The 15,972-nt window shown below is 37.1% G+C and overlaps 1 protein-coding gene across 1 annotated transcript; it reads right to left on the reverse strand.

Annotated features, from left to right (window-relative positions):
• Positions 1–14,243: 14,243 nt before the first annotated feature.
• On the reverse strand, positions 14,244–15,621 carry LOC128072181 (heat shock transcription factor, Y-linked-like). Its single transcript, XM_052665710.1, has 2 exons — positions 15,078–15,621; positions 14,244–14,648 (listed from the first exon to the last, which is right to left on the reverse strand). Exons 1-2 carry the CDS (start codon positions 15,588–15,590, stop codon positions 14,268–14,270), a joined length of 894 nt encoding a protein of 297 aa, XP_052521670.1. The 5' UTR covers positions 15,591–15,621; the 3' UTR covers positions 14,244–14,267.
• Positions 15,622–15,972: the final 351 nt, after the last annotated feature.

The raw sequence follows: 15,972 nt of genomic DNA on the forward strand, positions 1-15,972 counted from the left end.
AACATGAAATTCCATGAGCTTAGTATGTAGGAGACAGTAATATTTCTTCTGTTAAAGCAGCAGTTGTGTCTTGGTAATAACAGAAAGAAAGTTGGCTTGCAACCTGACCAGTCAAGCACTGAAGAAAAATGACTTAATACATTTTAAAAATCTCTGTGCTTTCTCTCCAATTATATTTTAATGTCCTTTCTGACAAATTGCCAAGAAGGAAAGTTTGCAGAATTTGCTTCAAGCAACAAGGAGCAGACTTCTGAATGGAAGGCATATGGGAAAGAAAGGAGGCTGCTATGCAGTCTATAACAGTATTGATCTCGTGGCAGAAATCAGATGTAAGTGGTGATGACTGTCTCATCCTTGCCTTTCTGGGGATCAGGAATCTGAACTCCTGGAGGGAGTCAACCAATTGGAAAAGCAATTATTACTACAGTGTTTTTTTGTTTTTGTTTCTGTTTTAATAAAGAAAATATATAATTTGTCTGTAAAGAATTATTCTGGTTTCACGAGAAGAGATTCAGTCCAAAGCAATAGTTAGTGTACACATTCTTAAGTGCATACTTGGAAGTCAGCTTGACTTGTGTGAAAATGTTAAAGCGCTGTCTCCAATACTTGAACATGCTTCTCTACCCCATGAGATAACAGCAGTCAGAAAGGAGCTGTGCACATAGAAGCCTCAGGGGTTATTTGCAAAAGGGCAAAGAAATTTATCAAAATTGAGAGAAAGTCCTCTGTACTTTCAGGAAAAGTGAAATCTTGCATGACAAATTGAATCTGTTTTGAGCAATGTAATTGAACAGGGCTGCTCAAGTGGAAAAAAGGCTGCTCAAAGGGCATATCATACAATGGGGAAGACTGACCTATACATCCTTCTTGTGTTCAAGGTAAACATGCAAGCCTGCAGTTTAGAGTTGAGTGAATTTGTAATTTTACTGGGGACATGATTAGACTGAGAAAATGTGGTCTTGGTGGAAGAGGGAGAGTAGAGTAAAAAAAAAAAAAAACAAACTTTTTAATAAGAGTAGTTTTAAGGATTACATTGTCCAAAAATATCATGTAGCAATCTATGTATTTCTTTGTGGAAATAATGAATTGCTTCTTTATGGATAGTTTCTTCACACTTTTGGTGATGTTCATTTATTTACAAAATAACATGTGCTAATAAATCTACAGGTATAGAGCAAAGCTTATATATAGAGGTTATATACAGAGTACAAAACTTATAACAGAGGTTGCATCGTTATATTCAATACATTTTCCAAGGTTTTTCCTACCAATTGATGCAATCTGTTATTCCTTCAGATGCAGTTTTTTAAAGCATGGCAAATATCATAAAGATATATGTTTCTTCAGGAGAATAAAAATGCTGGTAAACAGATTTCTTAGATATAAATTTTCTTGTATATGTTGAACACAGCAGAGCTTTGGAAAAAGGAAAGGAAAGAGGAGAGGAACTCTGTAACAGGTCATAATACTTTCTCAGAAATCATCACCTGGCTTGGAAATATTTGAAACCAAGTATGGTTAGAGTCTAGAGATTGTTGGTTTTGTGTGTGTGTGTGTGGTATACATATTTTTTAGGGGGTGAGAGGGATTGTTTCTTGGTTTTTATACTTTTATACTGTCGATAGTATTTACAGGCTACATTAGAATGATGTATTTGTGAAGTTACATCTTGAGGAAGAATATTACACAGTGATTTATAGGTAATGCTTTATATATTCTAATTCTTAAACTGAACAATTGTCAAATATGTACCAAGCTATTCAAAGAAAGAATTCTTAAAGTATTTTTATGTATAGATATACAAAATATGCAGAGGAAAAAATTTCAGTTAAATAAAACACAGTGCAAATGGGAACAGACACTGGCTCTCAGAACTGTCAGTCAACTGCATAGTCACCACCAAGTAACACCAAGTATTGAAACAATAATTAAAAAAAAAAGAAAAAAAAGAAGGAAAGAAAGAAAAACGAGAAATATCAAATCAGTAACCTCAGTGTCATGTAATTTTGGCAGCCCGTTACTCAGAACTATCATAACTCAAGAGGTAAGGGTCAGTCAGTTCTACACAGTCTCCCAGAAGACTAATATTTTGTTCTTGGCTAAAATGAAGCATAGTACTAGATGTCAAGGTTATGTGCATTTAGATGTCTTGGGAAGTTTCCTACAGTTTTGTATTCTTAATGTTTTGTATTCTTTCACTTTTGTATTCTTAATGTTTTTCAAACACCTGGGATGCTGTTTGAAATTTGAAATAATGGTATAAAATTTGGAAAGTAGTAGTTCTTACAATGCATGTATTTTAAAGTTGTATTTGATACCTTTTTTTGGTATTGATAATGGATATCTGCAGGTCAGCAAAAGTATGCAGCGTGCATGAGTTTCTTGGAAGGCACAGCAAACACAAAAAAATGGGCCTCCCTTCCCTCCCAGTACAGGACCTGGGGACACAGCTCAGCTGCATTGCTATGGACTCACCCCAGCGTACAAAGGATTAACCTAATGAATCTAAAGTTTAAACCTGAACCAGATGGAGTTCCCAAGTAAACTACTGAAAATATATATTTATACATCTAATTCCAATGATTTTTTCCAAGTAATTCAATTACTTCTACCTCACATTGAGAACTCCTGGGAACAGGAGTGAGAAGTGATCTATTTCACACTCTTCTTTACAAGAAGGATCTGGACCGAGTAAAGAAGATGTGTGCACTGTTTACAGCTCAAGGAAATTTTTTTAATAGTTGCTTCTAGCTACCTCCCACTGCTGTCTTTAAGTATCACAATAATATAAACTCTCTAAAGAAAAAAAAAAAAAAGACAAAAAAAAAAAACGCAGAAAAAGTTATAATTTCAACAAATATTAATAAAATAAGTTGAAAATAAGTGGCCAGGAAGAGCAGAAGAAATAACTTCAGCAGTTCTCTGCTCAAAGAAAAGGTACAGTCCTAGTTACAAACACAGGAAAGTTTTTAGAAATTCCCAATGTACCAAATTAGTCACAGACAGAATTTGCAGCCAAATATAGGAAAATATTTAGAAACAAACCTGCAGCAGTAGAGACTTTGTGAATTGCACTTACACTGATTTTTTTTATAGTAGCATTTTAGCTCATTTCCTCCTGGCTTTTTTTTTTTTGTGTGTTCTGTGTTGTCTTTGTTACTGTAGTCATGTTATGCTCCTGTAGACTTTATTCTACTTCTCCATTTCTCTTTTCTTCATACTACAGGGTTTTAATACACTCTGAAGAAATCATAGAACCACAGAATGGCCTGGGTTGAAAAGGATCTCAAAGATCATGTAGTTTCAACCCCCCTGTTGTTTGCAGAGTTGCCAACCATTAGACTAGGCTGCCAGAACCACATCCAGCCTGGCTTCGAATGCCTCCAGAGAAATACTGAAGACATTCCTGATTTTTACTGGTTCTGTTTAAATGACCCACTGGAATGCTCCATATCCCTTCCTGTATAAAAGCTTGCTCTATACCTGAGTTTCAAGATATGCACAGGAAAAAATGTGTACTATCCCAGTTTTTACTTCAACAAGATTCATTCTGGAAGGGCATGAGAAAAAGCAGCTCAGATACCTCCAGCAAAACACAGTACTTGCTTCTGATCCTTTGATGGTAAAGCCAGAAGCTTCTGTTTTAGTTAGAAAAGGAATTGCCTTTAGTATAAAAAGTCATTGAAAGAAAAGTTGATAAAGAGTAAAATAAATTGCTGGCTCAGTGGTTGAAGATATTGGTAGGAAATGTCCCATAAGGTAACCTATTGCTTCTATGTGTTCTATAGATTCCATGTATTTTTATAGCATTCTATGTATTAAATGTATTCTGTATAATCTTTTCAATGTGAGATAGCATTTATTCTTAAATCTTTGTCAGCATACTGATAAAAGATGAACTAGACAAGAAATGTCAGAGGGAAATAAGAACATCTGTGTACTCTAAAAAGTATGTTCTTTATTATTCTGTTTTATCCATGCTTTTTGGTGGGGGAAAAAAAAGAAGTAAAGATTGGTAGGGAAAAATCTTTTCAGTTTTCTATACAAGAATAATGTATAGCAACACTCGTGGCTGAACATTCTGAGGAAGGTTTACTGAAGTCTGATATTTTTGCTTGGATTTCATTCCACTATCAAGAAAAAAGAAAGACTTCATATTTTTACATAAATTAATTTCTGTGTAACATTCAAAAGAAGTTATATTCTGGAGCATAAATTAAATTTAAAAATCCCTAGTATTTTTGAATAGCCAGTCTTTGAATTGATGTTTATCATTCATTCCAAATACAAAGGGTTAAGAGTCCAGGAAGATTAATTTTCCAATGAAGGTACGAAGATAATGTTTTGAATTTACTGCAGAGAAAACAGTCTTATTCTACTGCAACTTTAGTTCCTGACTTCTGATTCCTTTCTCCCCACTGAGAGATGCATGCAGTTTGTTACTGCATGATGTTTAACCAGTGTGCCAGACAACTAACACTTTTTCCAAATATTTCTGTTTTAGAAGGGTCTGCAAAAAAAGCTGATTATAGAAAGTGAAACTGATGTCACATTAACAGATTAAAAATAAATAAGCAATAATTAATTTTAAAAGAAACAACAGTCAAAACATAAGGCTATACAATTGAAATGGTTTCAGGTACTTAATCTCAGGTAAACAGAAAGTCCTTAACCTTGCAGTAACAATTAGATAAGCTTACGGACAGCTAAACTGTGCTTAGTGGTGTTTCACCCTGCTAGGCTGGGTGTAGCACAGTCAATAATATAAGAAAAAAAAAGTGGAGGCTTTTATTTGTTTGTTTGTTTGTTTGTTAGTTTACTATCTGATGGGTATTAGCATACACATTTTAATAAGTTGATGTGATTAACTTGAAGTTAAAATAGTACTCCATTCTACCATTATTCCAATTTCTATTCTATAATACACCTTTGTTAAACTTCCAAATGAACCTTCCAAATGAATATCAAATTGTTACCACAACAAGTGGTAATAAACTTTGGCTCGTGACAAAGAAAGGTGTATCCTCTTAGATGGTCATTTTGTGCATTACCAGTTAGTGGGACATTTTCAGTCAATGACTTACACGTATTTCTTATGAATTACAAATTAACTGCTAACATTGAGCTTTCCATAAAGAAGTTAAGATACACAGAAGTTAATAATGCATCACTGCTGTCTAGATCTAACAAAGCGCTATCATTATGCCTTCATGTTTAAGTAATAAATGCACTTTGTCCTCTAGAGATGTAAAGTAGCTTACATGATAGATTGCTTGAGCTTCGACTCAAAGGATCAACATCACTTCACATTGTTTTACTTTAGGAAAAAAAAACACCTACTCTTTTTCACATCACCACACAGGAAAAGACTCACAAGCAGATCTCAGAAATTACATGCATGTAGCTTATTAAACTATTATTAAACACAACTCATTTTGGTGTTGATTCAGCAAAGCAGTTTGTTTTTATCAACCTAAGGATATGGTGAAATGAAGGAGAACCTTCATATTTTCTCACAGAATGTGTAAGTCACAAAAAAAAAAAAGAAAAAAGAAAAAAAAAGAAAATACTATCTCTCCTTTTTATCCTTTCAATCATTAATCATTCTTGAGAAAAAATAAAAAAAGAACACAAGAAAGAAAAAACAAAATCAGCAAACCATCTTTCCCTTCTGTTGAAGACAAACTTTGACAACAAGAATAGTAATGTCTAGATGTTCAAGTCTCTTTTAAACCACAGCAACAAACTTCACTCGGAAAAAAAATAAAACAAAGAAGTACATATTGCATTTTGTTAATCTTCCTGGAGAAAAAAAAATCAAATGTAATTACTTGGAAAAAAAGTTTAATCTTCGCATTTAAAACACATTTGCTCTGCCTGAACCAGAGATAGGAAAAGTGTTTACTGTTTGAATGAACATCTGCCAGAAAGTGCAGTGCCTGAGACTATTACTCATTGCAAAGGAGTTCCTTTGAATTGTAGTGGTCAATCCAGAACCAGGGTACTTAGGCCTTTTCAGCCACCAACAATAAAAAACGTCAGAAACATCATGTAGCAGTTTTATTCTTTAGTTACTGTCTCAATGCTATTCAGACTTAAGGCCTGAGGAGGTAATTTTCTGTAATGAGATTCTTTTATTGGTTTCCCCAGTGAGCTAGAGTGTTGAAAGAAAAATATAGTATACAGTGATAAGTTTGTTATATATAAATAAAGAACTGCACTGACCTACACCTACAATACTCTCTTCTGATTGCTCCATCTTCCTTTGCAGTTCTCTCATTCCTTTCTGCTCACACAAGGCCAGAAGGAGAAGCTGCTCACTCTGAGAAATATCTAGTTCATTTCTAATAGTGGGTAAAAGAATTAAGACCCAGTGCACAGGTGAATTGAAGCCAGAATGAACATTTTCCTGAGTAATGAATTTCATTTGGACAATGCAGCTCCAAAGATGGAAAGACTCATAAGATGCCCCAGCTGTAATTACTTCCATGGAAACTCTAACAGGCAAGTTAGTAACAGGGATGCCACTATGATCCATCAAGTGAGATTCTTTAGAAAAGCTCTGTACTGCATTAATATGGAGAATTACAGTACTGTGTTTTGTGGCTATGTACTGAAGGAAGAAAAAAACAAATTCAGTAGCAAAAGCATTGGCATCTTAAAAATAAATAAACAAAACAAGCTCTTTACAGTTACCTGATATCTTCTGCTTTTACTGGTCAATAATTAAACAAATTAAACAAAACAAAACCACAACATACATATTAAATATTGTTGGCAATCACAGTGTTTTATTTCCCAAGAGGCACAGGCATGTGGAACACATAACACGTAGGTTTTGATTCCATTGGGTACGTGTGGGCCAAATGTTGGACATAACTGCCTTTGAAGAAGGAGTGTTGAGAGGATGCAGCACTTATCATAAAAAATAAATATACAAATAGATGTAGTTTATAACTGCTGCTATCTTAAAAATTAAGAAATCAAATGTTCTGTCTGGAAATACATACATTCATGAAAAATATTTGACCTCGGTGTCAGAAAAACATTTATGAAAACAAACTCCACGAGATTCAAATTAGCTTCTTTCTAGAATTGCCATTTCTCGAATTAGCTTTGTAAATAAGAACTGTGAGATTTTCTCCTGCCCATGATGCCAGAAAGTTGAACAACCTGAGCAGAAGGAGAGTAAGTTGCTACAGTTTCTGCAAAATGGAATAATATGAAAATATATCAGTTTGCACACACTAGAAGTTTTTTTTTTTAAATCTTTGTTACCACTGGAATAAACCTCAAAGAGTTTAGCATAAACTAGGAATCAAGCAAGAGTGTTGCCTTCATACATTTCTTTGATTAATAATTCCACTTGCAACAGGTATTGATTTTTTGCTCTCAACAATTCTAGAATACAGAAACTCTGCGTAGTCCGAGGGAGAATGGAATCACCATCTAATCAAAGAACAAAGCCTGCATCTCTTAATTTTAACAAGGACAGAATATATATATTTTACATATGATTTATAAATAAGATATGTATGCATTCAGCAAGGTGGATATAAATTACATCTGCAAACACAGGTATACGCTGTAACAAACTTAAGATATAATGAGGAAACAATAGAATGCAGATGGGTAAATTTATAACTGTGTAGATATATAGCTAGAGATTTCTGTGACATTGTTAATATGGATGTTAAATACATTTCAAGTGTTTTAATTTAAAATGGTAAAATGTGAACCTTTTTTTCTACCCTGGTTGTATATTGAAAGTGGGATTAAAGTGGGATCAAACCATACTGTGTTTGGTTATTTTTGTTCTGTTTTTATCAAGTAACATGAATAATACTAAAGTCTTTCAATTCCTTATACATCTCTAGAGAAGTTTATATGCCACTATTGGTTCATATTCTTCATTTTACTGTAATTGGGAGGGAATTAAAGTTTAATCCTTTTTTCCAATACTGCCAAAGCCAATAATACAGTCCACAGAGAAAAGCTCTTTGGAAAACAACTTGCAATTAAACAGAAGCGGAAACAGAGAAGGTGATTAAAATGAGAAATAATAATAATACTCTGAAATGACTCTAAAGAGACAATCCTCATGCAAGAAAAAATACATTATAATGATGACATCTAGTTTCTGGGACTTGCTTCTGTTTATTTATTTATTTTAATAAAAAGAATAGATGTTCATTCATGGTAATGGGCTATCTTACATTTGCTAATTTATAATAATTGGCCTTACATAGTAACTGGCATACAAGAAATTCCAGAAATAAGGTATATTAACTGGTAGGAGGAATGTTACAAGACACTTCAACATTCTGACATTCAGTTTATATCCTTCTTATAGAGCAGAAGTGATGTAACATCAGGAATTTAGCCTCTATTTGATTATTGTTTACTGTTCAGTCCCTGAATGTTGTATCAGCATGGTAGAACTACAGAGCTACATTAGCTGGATTTGATACTTAATAAATTGTTAGGTAAAATACTGTGCTGAATATCCTTGCTTGCTGGCAAACTAATTAGGAAAATGTTCCACTAGTTTTGTCATTCTGTTGTTATGTTATAAGTTTGCTGTGTGATCATAATGGACAAAATGATGAAAAACAGCTTGAAAAGCATAAGTGAATAAAACATTTGCCTGTAAGAAGCCATTTCCAATGAGAAATGGGCAAAATGCAGTATGTGATCTGATCATGGTAAAAGTGAAGCTTTTGCAAACTTATTGCTTGTTTGCTTGGTAGGTTTGTTTTCATTTTACTAGAGACTGGTAGGATCTTTCTCAACCAGAATATAGGCTAGAAAGAAGAAGAAAAAATCCCTATGAAAGTAAACAAAAAGAGGAATATCAGTTACTTGGATATAAATTTTGGGATGGCTGCGCTGAGACTTTGAAACTTCACAAGTTAATAAAAAGAGCTTAAGTTCTAACATGAAAATGCTTAATTTCTCTGAGGTCTACTCTCTTCACTATTGGTTGTTTCAAAAGTAATGCCTCCTTTTTATTTGTATTTGTGGAAATACAGCAGCTTCAAAGAGCACAATAACACTTTTTGATAGAGCAAATTCTCGGCTACAAAACACTCTTTTTCAAACACAATTAGCTTTGCATTATTTCCAGTGGTGAACAAGCGCCTGAATGTCAGCACTTGCAAAATTCTGCTTTTCCATCCAGAACATGTTTTGTCTTGCATGTTGCTGTTGCCATTGTTGTGAACTGCACCACTCACTGCCTCACTGCGCTCGCATCCAGTTTGATCTCCATAAACATTCAGCACATGTCAGTAAATGTCCATGGGTGCTATTTTTTCTGCATGGAAAAATTCAGTAACAATTTTTTGCTTCATACTCACTTCTGTCAGACACAGTCCTGTCAGACTGCTCCTCTGCTGCTCTCTGTTGAACAACAACAAAGTGTAAGAGAATATTGGTGAGAAGGTTCAACCTCTATCCTCACACCACCAGCATCTACCTCTGATGTCATGGACCATCACGATAGCGTAGGAGACATTACTTTTGGAATATCGATCATATATGATCATAAATAACAGAAAAATTTATCTCTCCACCATGCATTTTGATCTTGCTTTACCTGAAGTTATGGGAATTATAACTGGCATCAGTTTGTAGAAATGTACAGAAGTTTGTGTTCTGCTCAAAGAGTAAAACAGCACTGCCTCAGAAAATAAGGTCAAATGCTCCCTAAACATCTTTCCAGAGAACAATGAAGAGGAAAAAATTCCAGTATAGCTGATTTGTCTAAACAGCATTTCTAGAACATCCTATACAGCAGTGAAACCTTTAGACAATAGGTTTATTAATAATGAGATTAATATCATACATACAGGCTAGTAAAACTTACTTTGACAGATAATTATTAAGCACTGACCTTAGAATGCAAATTGCTCACATATTAGTATTTGTAATCTGCTTAAATGTAGTTCATGCACATAAACATTGGTAAAACATGAGTGTGCTTGTTTGGAATGTTAGAAGAATCAATTTGCTTTAGTTTTAAATGATATTAATATAAGTAATTGTAAACCTAAATTTGACTTTAAAATTGTAACAAAATAATAAAATAATAATATGAAAAGACATCTCAGTAGATTTCAGAAGGTCATCTCTTTGAAGCCCAAGCTATACGAGATGTGTAAAACCCCAAGCTTTTTAACAGATGTGGAAGATGGTTAAAAGAAGTTGTGGAAAACATCTAAAACATCTGCTCATGGCTAAATACACACTGCAGAGAAGAGAGAATGCAGAGGAGAGAAGCAATAAAATTCAGTAATGGACGTAGAATTTCACTGGCTCACCATTTTGTTGTTAAACTGTGAAAATCTTACCCTTACCTTTGTAAGCCTTTCTTCTCCTACCAAACCTTCTCAAGTTACCTAAGTAACTTTCTCTAAGTAATTTTCTCTGATATTAATGAAGAATTAAGTTCCTTCAAATGAAGGGGACCCACTGTGCCTCTTATATTCACGTTGTCCCCAGACTAGAAAATTTGACAGTTATTTTATGAAGAGAACACAGTTGACATCAAATGTCTCAAATATAACCTGCTGATAGCTGCTACAAAGCATCTATTTACTCATGTGGAATCACACAATCTAATGTGATGCTTCTGTGGTCATTTCTGTTGTCTGACTAAAGGCTCATGGCATTCCACACAAGGACTGGTTAAGGAATGGAAGACCTTCGACAGCTGGAGTAAGCTTAGTGATCTGATTAGTGACTTTTAGAGTGTGTGGAATAGGCTGCTCCTAAAGGGATCAAAGGAGAAAGATTCACTCATTTTGACTACTGACACACAAACCCGGACAAAAGTCAAGACAAAAACTCTCTCTCACCAGAGCAATATACAAACTGCAAGGTGCTGTTCACTAATGGGTTAAAAGTATGCAGGAGAAAGAGCAGCCAGGGGTTGAGTAATAACTATGGGATGTTTCTAGGGCTTTAGAGGAGTATATACTGGGGATGCACAGAGGAAAAGCCAGAGAAAAAGAAAGGTCAATCTGGAAAAACAGAGTGCCTAATATCAGCCTTACAGGGATTCATATTGCATACATGTGAATGTTAACGAAACTTGGATTGCCAAGTAGAATGTAAGTAGATGAGAGTTCTGAATGCTAGGTGTAGTGGTCCTGACAAGGAAACTATAGCACATTATTCCTGATTAATTTCAGTAATCCAGATAATTGTGTTTTTATAAATCACAAGATGTGGGAGTCTAAAGTCACTCTGCTCTCTCTGGAATACCTTCTAATCATAGAATCACAGAATGACTTAGGTGGAAAGGAACCTCAAAGATCATCTAGTTCCTACCCACTGCCATGGGCTGAATAACCCCCACTATGTCAGGCTGCCCAGGGCTCCATCCAATCTGGCCTTAAACACCTCCAGGGATGGAACATCCATAGCTTCTCTGGGTTACCTGTTCTAAATAAGAAAACTCAGCAGATCCAGATTCTACCTTCTTTCTTTCTAGTCTACAGTTCTAATTAATAACATTTTTCTGTAGATATCATGATGAGATTTTTTTGAGTGAAATGGAGCTTTGTGCCCAATGGATACTGTAGCTGAAGTGCTGGAAGCAACTAAGAAGAGTTTGGTAGACTAACTTCGTAGGAAGAAATGAAAAGCTCAAGAGGATAACAAGTCAGAGGGAATCATTTCATCTGGAGAAGAAACTGATTTAAATCAGCTAGAAATGGAGAGCTGTCTGCTGTACACAGTTCACATGACATTTTGAGAAGATGTGGAAATACAAGCTTTAAATTATACAGGCTCAGAAATACCAGTGGAAACCATGACACGGTGTAAATTATTTTCCTGTTCTCATCTGGTCATCTCCCTCCAGAGCACCAACACTCTCTTATGCAAGCACATTATTTCACAGAACGCTATTATTTTCCTAAAGTCTATTATTCTCCAATTTTGCCTTAAAAATAAAATAAAATAATAAAAAAAGGCTTTGAAACTATTTTTAATTACATTATAGAAAGAATCCTGTGTAATTTTGCATTCACACAACTCTCTTCAGTGTGTCTTCAGTGACCTACATGAATAACAGAATTGGAATAGTAGGTTAAAATCTCCACTATTTAGGTGATAAAAGGTGATATCTCAAAAATAATTTTCTAGAAAAATTCTTTCACAAATGTTAGTGTTCCTTTTATGACATCACATATACATTTCTAGATGTAATTTTATATAGAAATTATAAATGCTATTTATCATACATCTTTTTATAATCATGGAGATTTTATATTATAGTAATAATATACAATATTTATTCATTTCTGTATACAGTTGTAAACATAATTGGCCTATGACAGGTTTATTTTCCCTCAATTCATCAAGGATACTGAAAATTAAGTAGAAAGAGAGTGAAAAATGTCTAATTCATTCTGCAGTGAAAACCCTTAGCTTCACTGTTCATGACCTTTGTCAGCAAGTCCAGGAAATGGTACTTCCCTATTGGTCAAGAAGGAATATAAATCTTTCAAAGTACACAGCAAACATTTCACAGTATCGCAGCATATATTGTATGTTACTACTTTACAAACATGACTGAATTTAGCACTTCTGTTTTTGTCTATGAAGTATCCACTGAATTTTGTAAATTAGACTTCAGTCTGCTCAGTATAGAATCATTTAACTAGTGTGCTAGAAGCACTGAGTATAAAATCAAATCCGTTTCATGCATGTTAACCATAATGCTCATAAAAATCACATCAGGAAACAGAAAGTCTGAATTTTCTTCTTTTTGTTAACAATTCGAAAAGCTAAGATTCATGAATAAATTTTATGTGAAGTAGAATTGAAGTATATTAAGTAGTTCAAACTAATGACTCTGGAAACTCGATATCTGAATAAGCAGAATAGTCCCTTCTTCCTTTGAAATTCCAGTCTTTGCCTGCAGTGATGAATTCTTTTCAGGTAGATTTCTTGAGGGTAGTCTTTTTTCCTACTGTTTCAATAGCAAAACATGTTCAGTTGTTTTCTTTTATTTGCCTAATATTTACCATCCAGCACTTTCAATTATATTGGAAAGAAAAACACCGAATCCATGAGATAAAAGAAAATCCGCAATTTTTGATTTTGCCATCAATTCTACATGGTAAACCAAGAGTCAGTTTCCTGGGAGGTCAAACAAAAAAATGTAGCAATCATTTCATCTGTGCTATCAAGCTCCATAATATATTTAAAATAATTTGAACACAAGTGGAGAAATGTACTTCAGAGAACAGCAAAATTTGATTATATTTGTGTTATGTAAAGTATTTCAGCCACATTCATGCTGAAAAATTGCAAATAAGGAAAACAATGCTATAAGATAAAAAAGAAATAGCCTTATATTAAACGTACTTTATGTTCACATTTTAGTCTCGAATTGATGATATGTACCAAAAATAGAATTCTGCTGGTAAAATCTTCTATTGCTTAATCCAAATTTAGATTTCCTACAGTATCATACTCATAACTATTATTATTAGTATTATTTTCAAAAAAAGGAAATACTTCAAATGATGCATAGCATATAAAAAGGAATGGCTGTAAAATACAGTATCTGTTCAAAGGAGTTATCCTGTGACACACGCAGTGTTTTGCAGACAGAAAAATTTCAGCTGCTTAAGTCATTCAAAAAGACAGAAAAACTTAAATTTTCAATACACAGCAGAATAAAAGGCTAATTAGTAATATAGCTAAAACTGTAAAAGTAAATGAGAAAGAAGAATGGGAAAGATAAGGGCTACCTCAAGCGTAACCCAAGGAGCCTGCTGATTGGCCCAGGAGCCACATCCTAGAAGCCCTCCTAGAAACTGAACCGCTTGAAGCTGCCATACTTCCTCCAAGTACACGTGGGCCAGAAGGAAGTGCACAGCGAGGACGGCACACCTCCTGGCCCTGGGCCACCGGGGCACCCACCCACCCACCCAGCCACCCCCAGAGGAGGGGCAGGCACAGGGACCAGGCACTTTGCGCTGCTCCAGCTGCACACCTGCACGCCCCGTGCTCCCATCACTCCGTGCATCAGGCTTGCTTCGCACAGTGCCTGCTTCGTGTTTGGCACCTTTGCCAAAACCCACGGGGCGGGGATGGGGGAAACTCATGGAAGGCTCCCTGAAGGCACCCCCCCCTCTCTTGGGTGTAGGAAGAGTAGCCTTCAGTCAGACCGAAGAAACAGGACGGGACAAGGGAGAAGCATTTTAAAGGTTTATTTTCTAAACTACGACTCTACACTATCTCCTACACTACTGCTGCCATCGGCAGCGCTTCCTGGGGCGCAAGTTGTAGCGGCGTCCAACTCCATCACCCCCAGCTCCGCTATCGGGTCTCGGCCCCGGTGGAAAAGGACCGCTTGGTGCTGGACGTCTGCTGTGATGTGCAGCAGCAGCAGCAGCAGGAGCAGGAGCAGCATTGCAGCTGCCGACAGGGAGCTGACTGCCCGCCCGTGCAGCAGCGCCTGACTGCATCTCTGGCTGCAGGCTTCTGCTCTGCTGGCCCTCCTGCCAACCCCACTGGAAGGCCTGCAAGGAGGAAGCTGGTCTCCTCCTAGCTCCAAGACTCCGCTTGAATCTTCTTTGGCACTGGAGACGATCTCTCTGGAAATAGGGATGATAGTAGCAGAGTAACTGCAACATGCAAAGAGGAAGAGTTAGTCACCACCATTTCAAGACTGGGAAAACAAAGATACAAGACATAGGAATTGGAATCTCAAGAGACCGTCGGAGCGGACTCTCAGGGGCCGTTTCCACACGAAAGAATTCAGTTGCACACCTTTGTTTCATACGCACAGCCACGTCCCGTGCCGTTCTGTCACACTGCCCCTGTGCTGCCACCTCTCGTGGGCCAACATAAACGAGGAGGCACTACGTGCAGAGCAGCCCTTGTAACAACCACCCCTGCTTGCATTTCTCTCATTTGCCAGCCGCAGAGTAATGGAGGGTTCTCAGAAGCACAAGTAGCCAAGTGTCACCAGCTGTCAGCCACCTCACTTTGCACTGACTGGCCACCAATGCCGCTGTGCCGAGAGCCATCTCACAGCTAGAGGGACTACGTACCTGGCTCGGAGTGGAAATTGATGCTCCCTGTGCTAGGAACTGAGCACATGGGGCAGACGTTGGCAAATCCGCATCCGTGATGTAGAAGCCATGCTGATGAAGGCGACGGACAAAATCTTTCATGTTGCCAACATCAAAGACTTGGAGAGTTCCTCCTCTGGCCAGTACTTCCGCTCTGAAGAACGCCTCCTCAATCACAATGAAGTCTCCCTCATCGCCCCACCGAATGGACTGGAAGCCAACACTTTCAACAACTTTCCAGAGGGTGTTGAGAAAGGAGCACGCTGTCACGTCACTGTCATAGCTGCAGCATTGCTCAGAGAGACGGCGGCATCGTCTTTTGGCACTGACTTCCCCGGGAGAAAATGGGGAAGCCTTCTCCTCCTGGAGAGGTCCAAGGGCAGCATGCGCAGCTGCTCTTTTAGCACCGAGTCGGCGGGCAGCAGATGCCGAGACTGCCGCCTCGGTGCTTGGAACAGAGACACCCGATGTTTCTGAGGAAGGTGTCTCCATTGGAAGTCGGAATTTGTCACCTGGGCAGAAATTCCTGTCCACAACCGCTCGCGCAGCCAACAAGGCTTGTCCTCCCACCAGCAGCAGGAAGCTCACAGCCAACAAGGCAAGTCCTCCCACCAGCAGCAGGAAGCGCACAGCCAGCAAGGCTTGTCCTCCTACCAGCAGCCGGAAGCGCAATGGCACCCGTGCTGCGTGCAGTGGGGCCTTCACAAACGTCTCCATGGAGACGATCCACAGCGTCACAGTCGCATCACAGAGCACAGAACGTTTGCTGGCAAAATGGGGCAGCCAGATTCACGTTAATGAAGGAAATAGGATCCCAGATATTTATGCTCCCCAAACCTACACATAAAAATATACCTGTATTTTGCTCCCCGAT

The sequence above is a fragment of the Tympanuchus pallidicinctus genome, unplaced genomic scaffold (assembly GCF_026119805.1).
Source record: "Tympanuchus pallidicinctus isolate F22 unplaced genomic scaffold, pur_lepc_1.0 scaffold7, whole genome shotgun sequence".
NCBI classification, from domain to species: domain Eukaryota; kingdom Metazoa; phylum Chordata; class Aves; order Galliformes; family Phasianidae; genus Tympanuchus; species Tympanuchus pallidicinctus.

Excerpts from the sequence above, each read along its gene's own strand:
- LOC128072181 (XM_052665710.1), bottom strand. The coding sequence starts at position 15,590 with ATGGAGACACCTTCCTCAGAAACATCGGGTGTCTCTGTTCCAAGCACC. Across the intron at positions 14,649-15,077 it reads CAATTTCCACTCCGAGCCAG|TTACTCTGCTACTATCATCC; the intron begins GTACGTAGTCCC and ends TGCATGTTGCAG.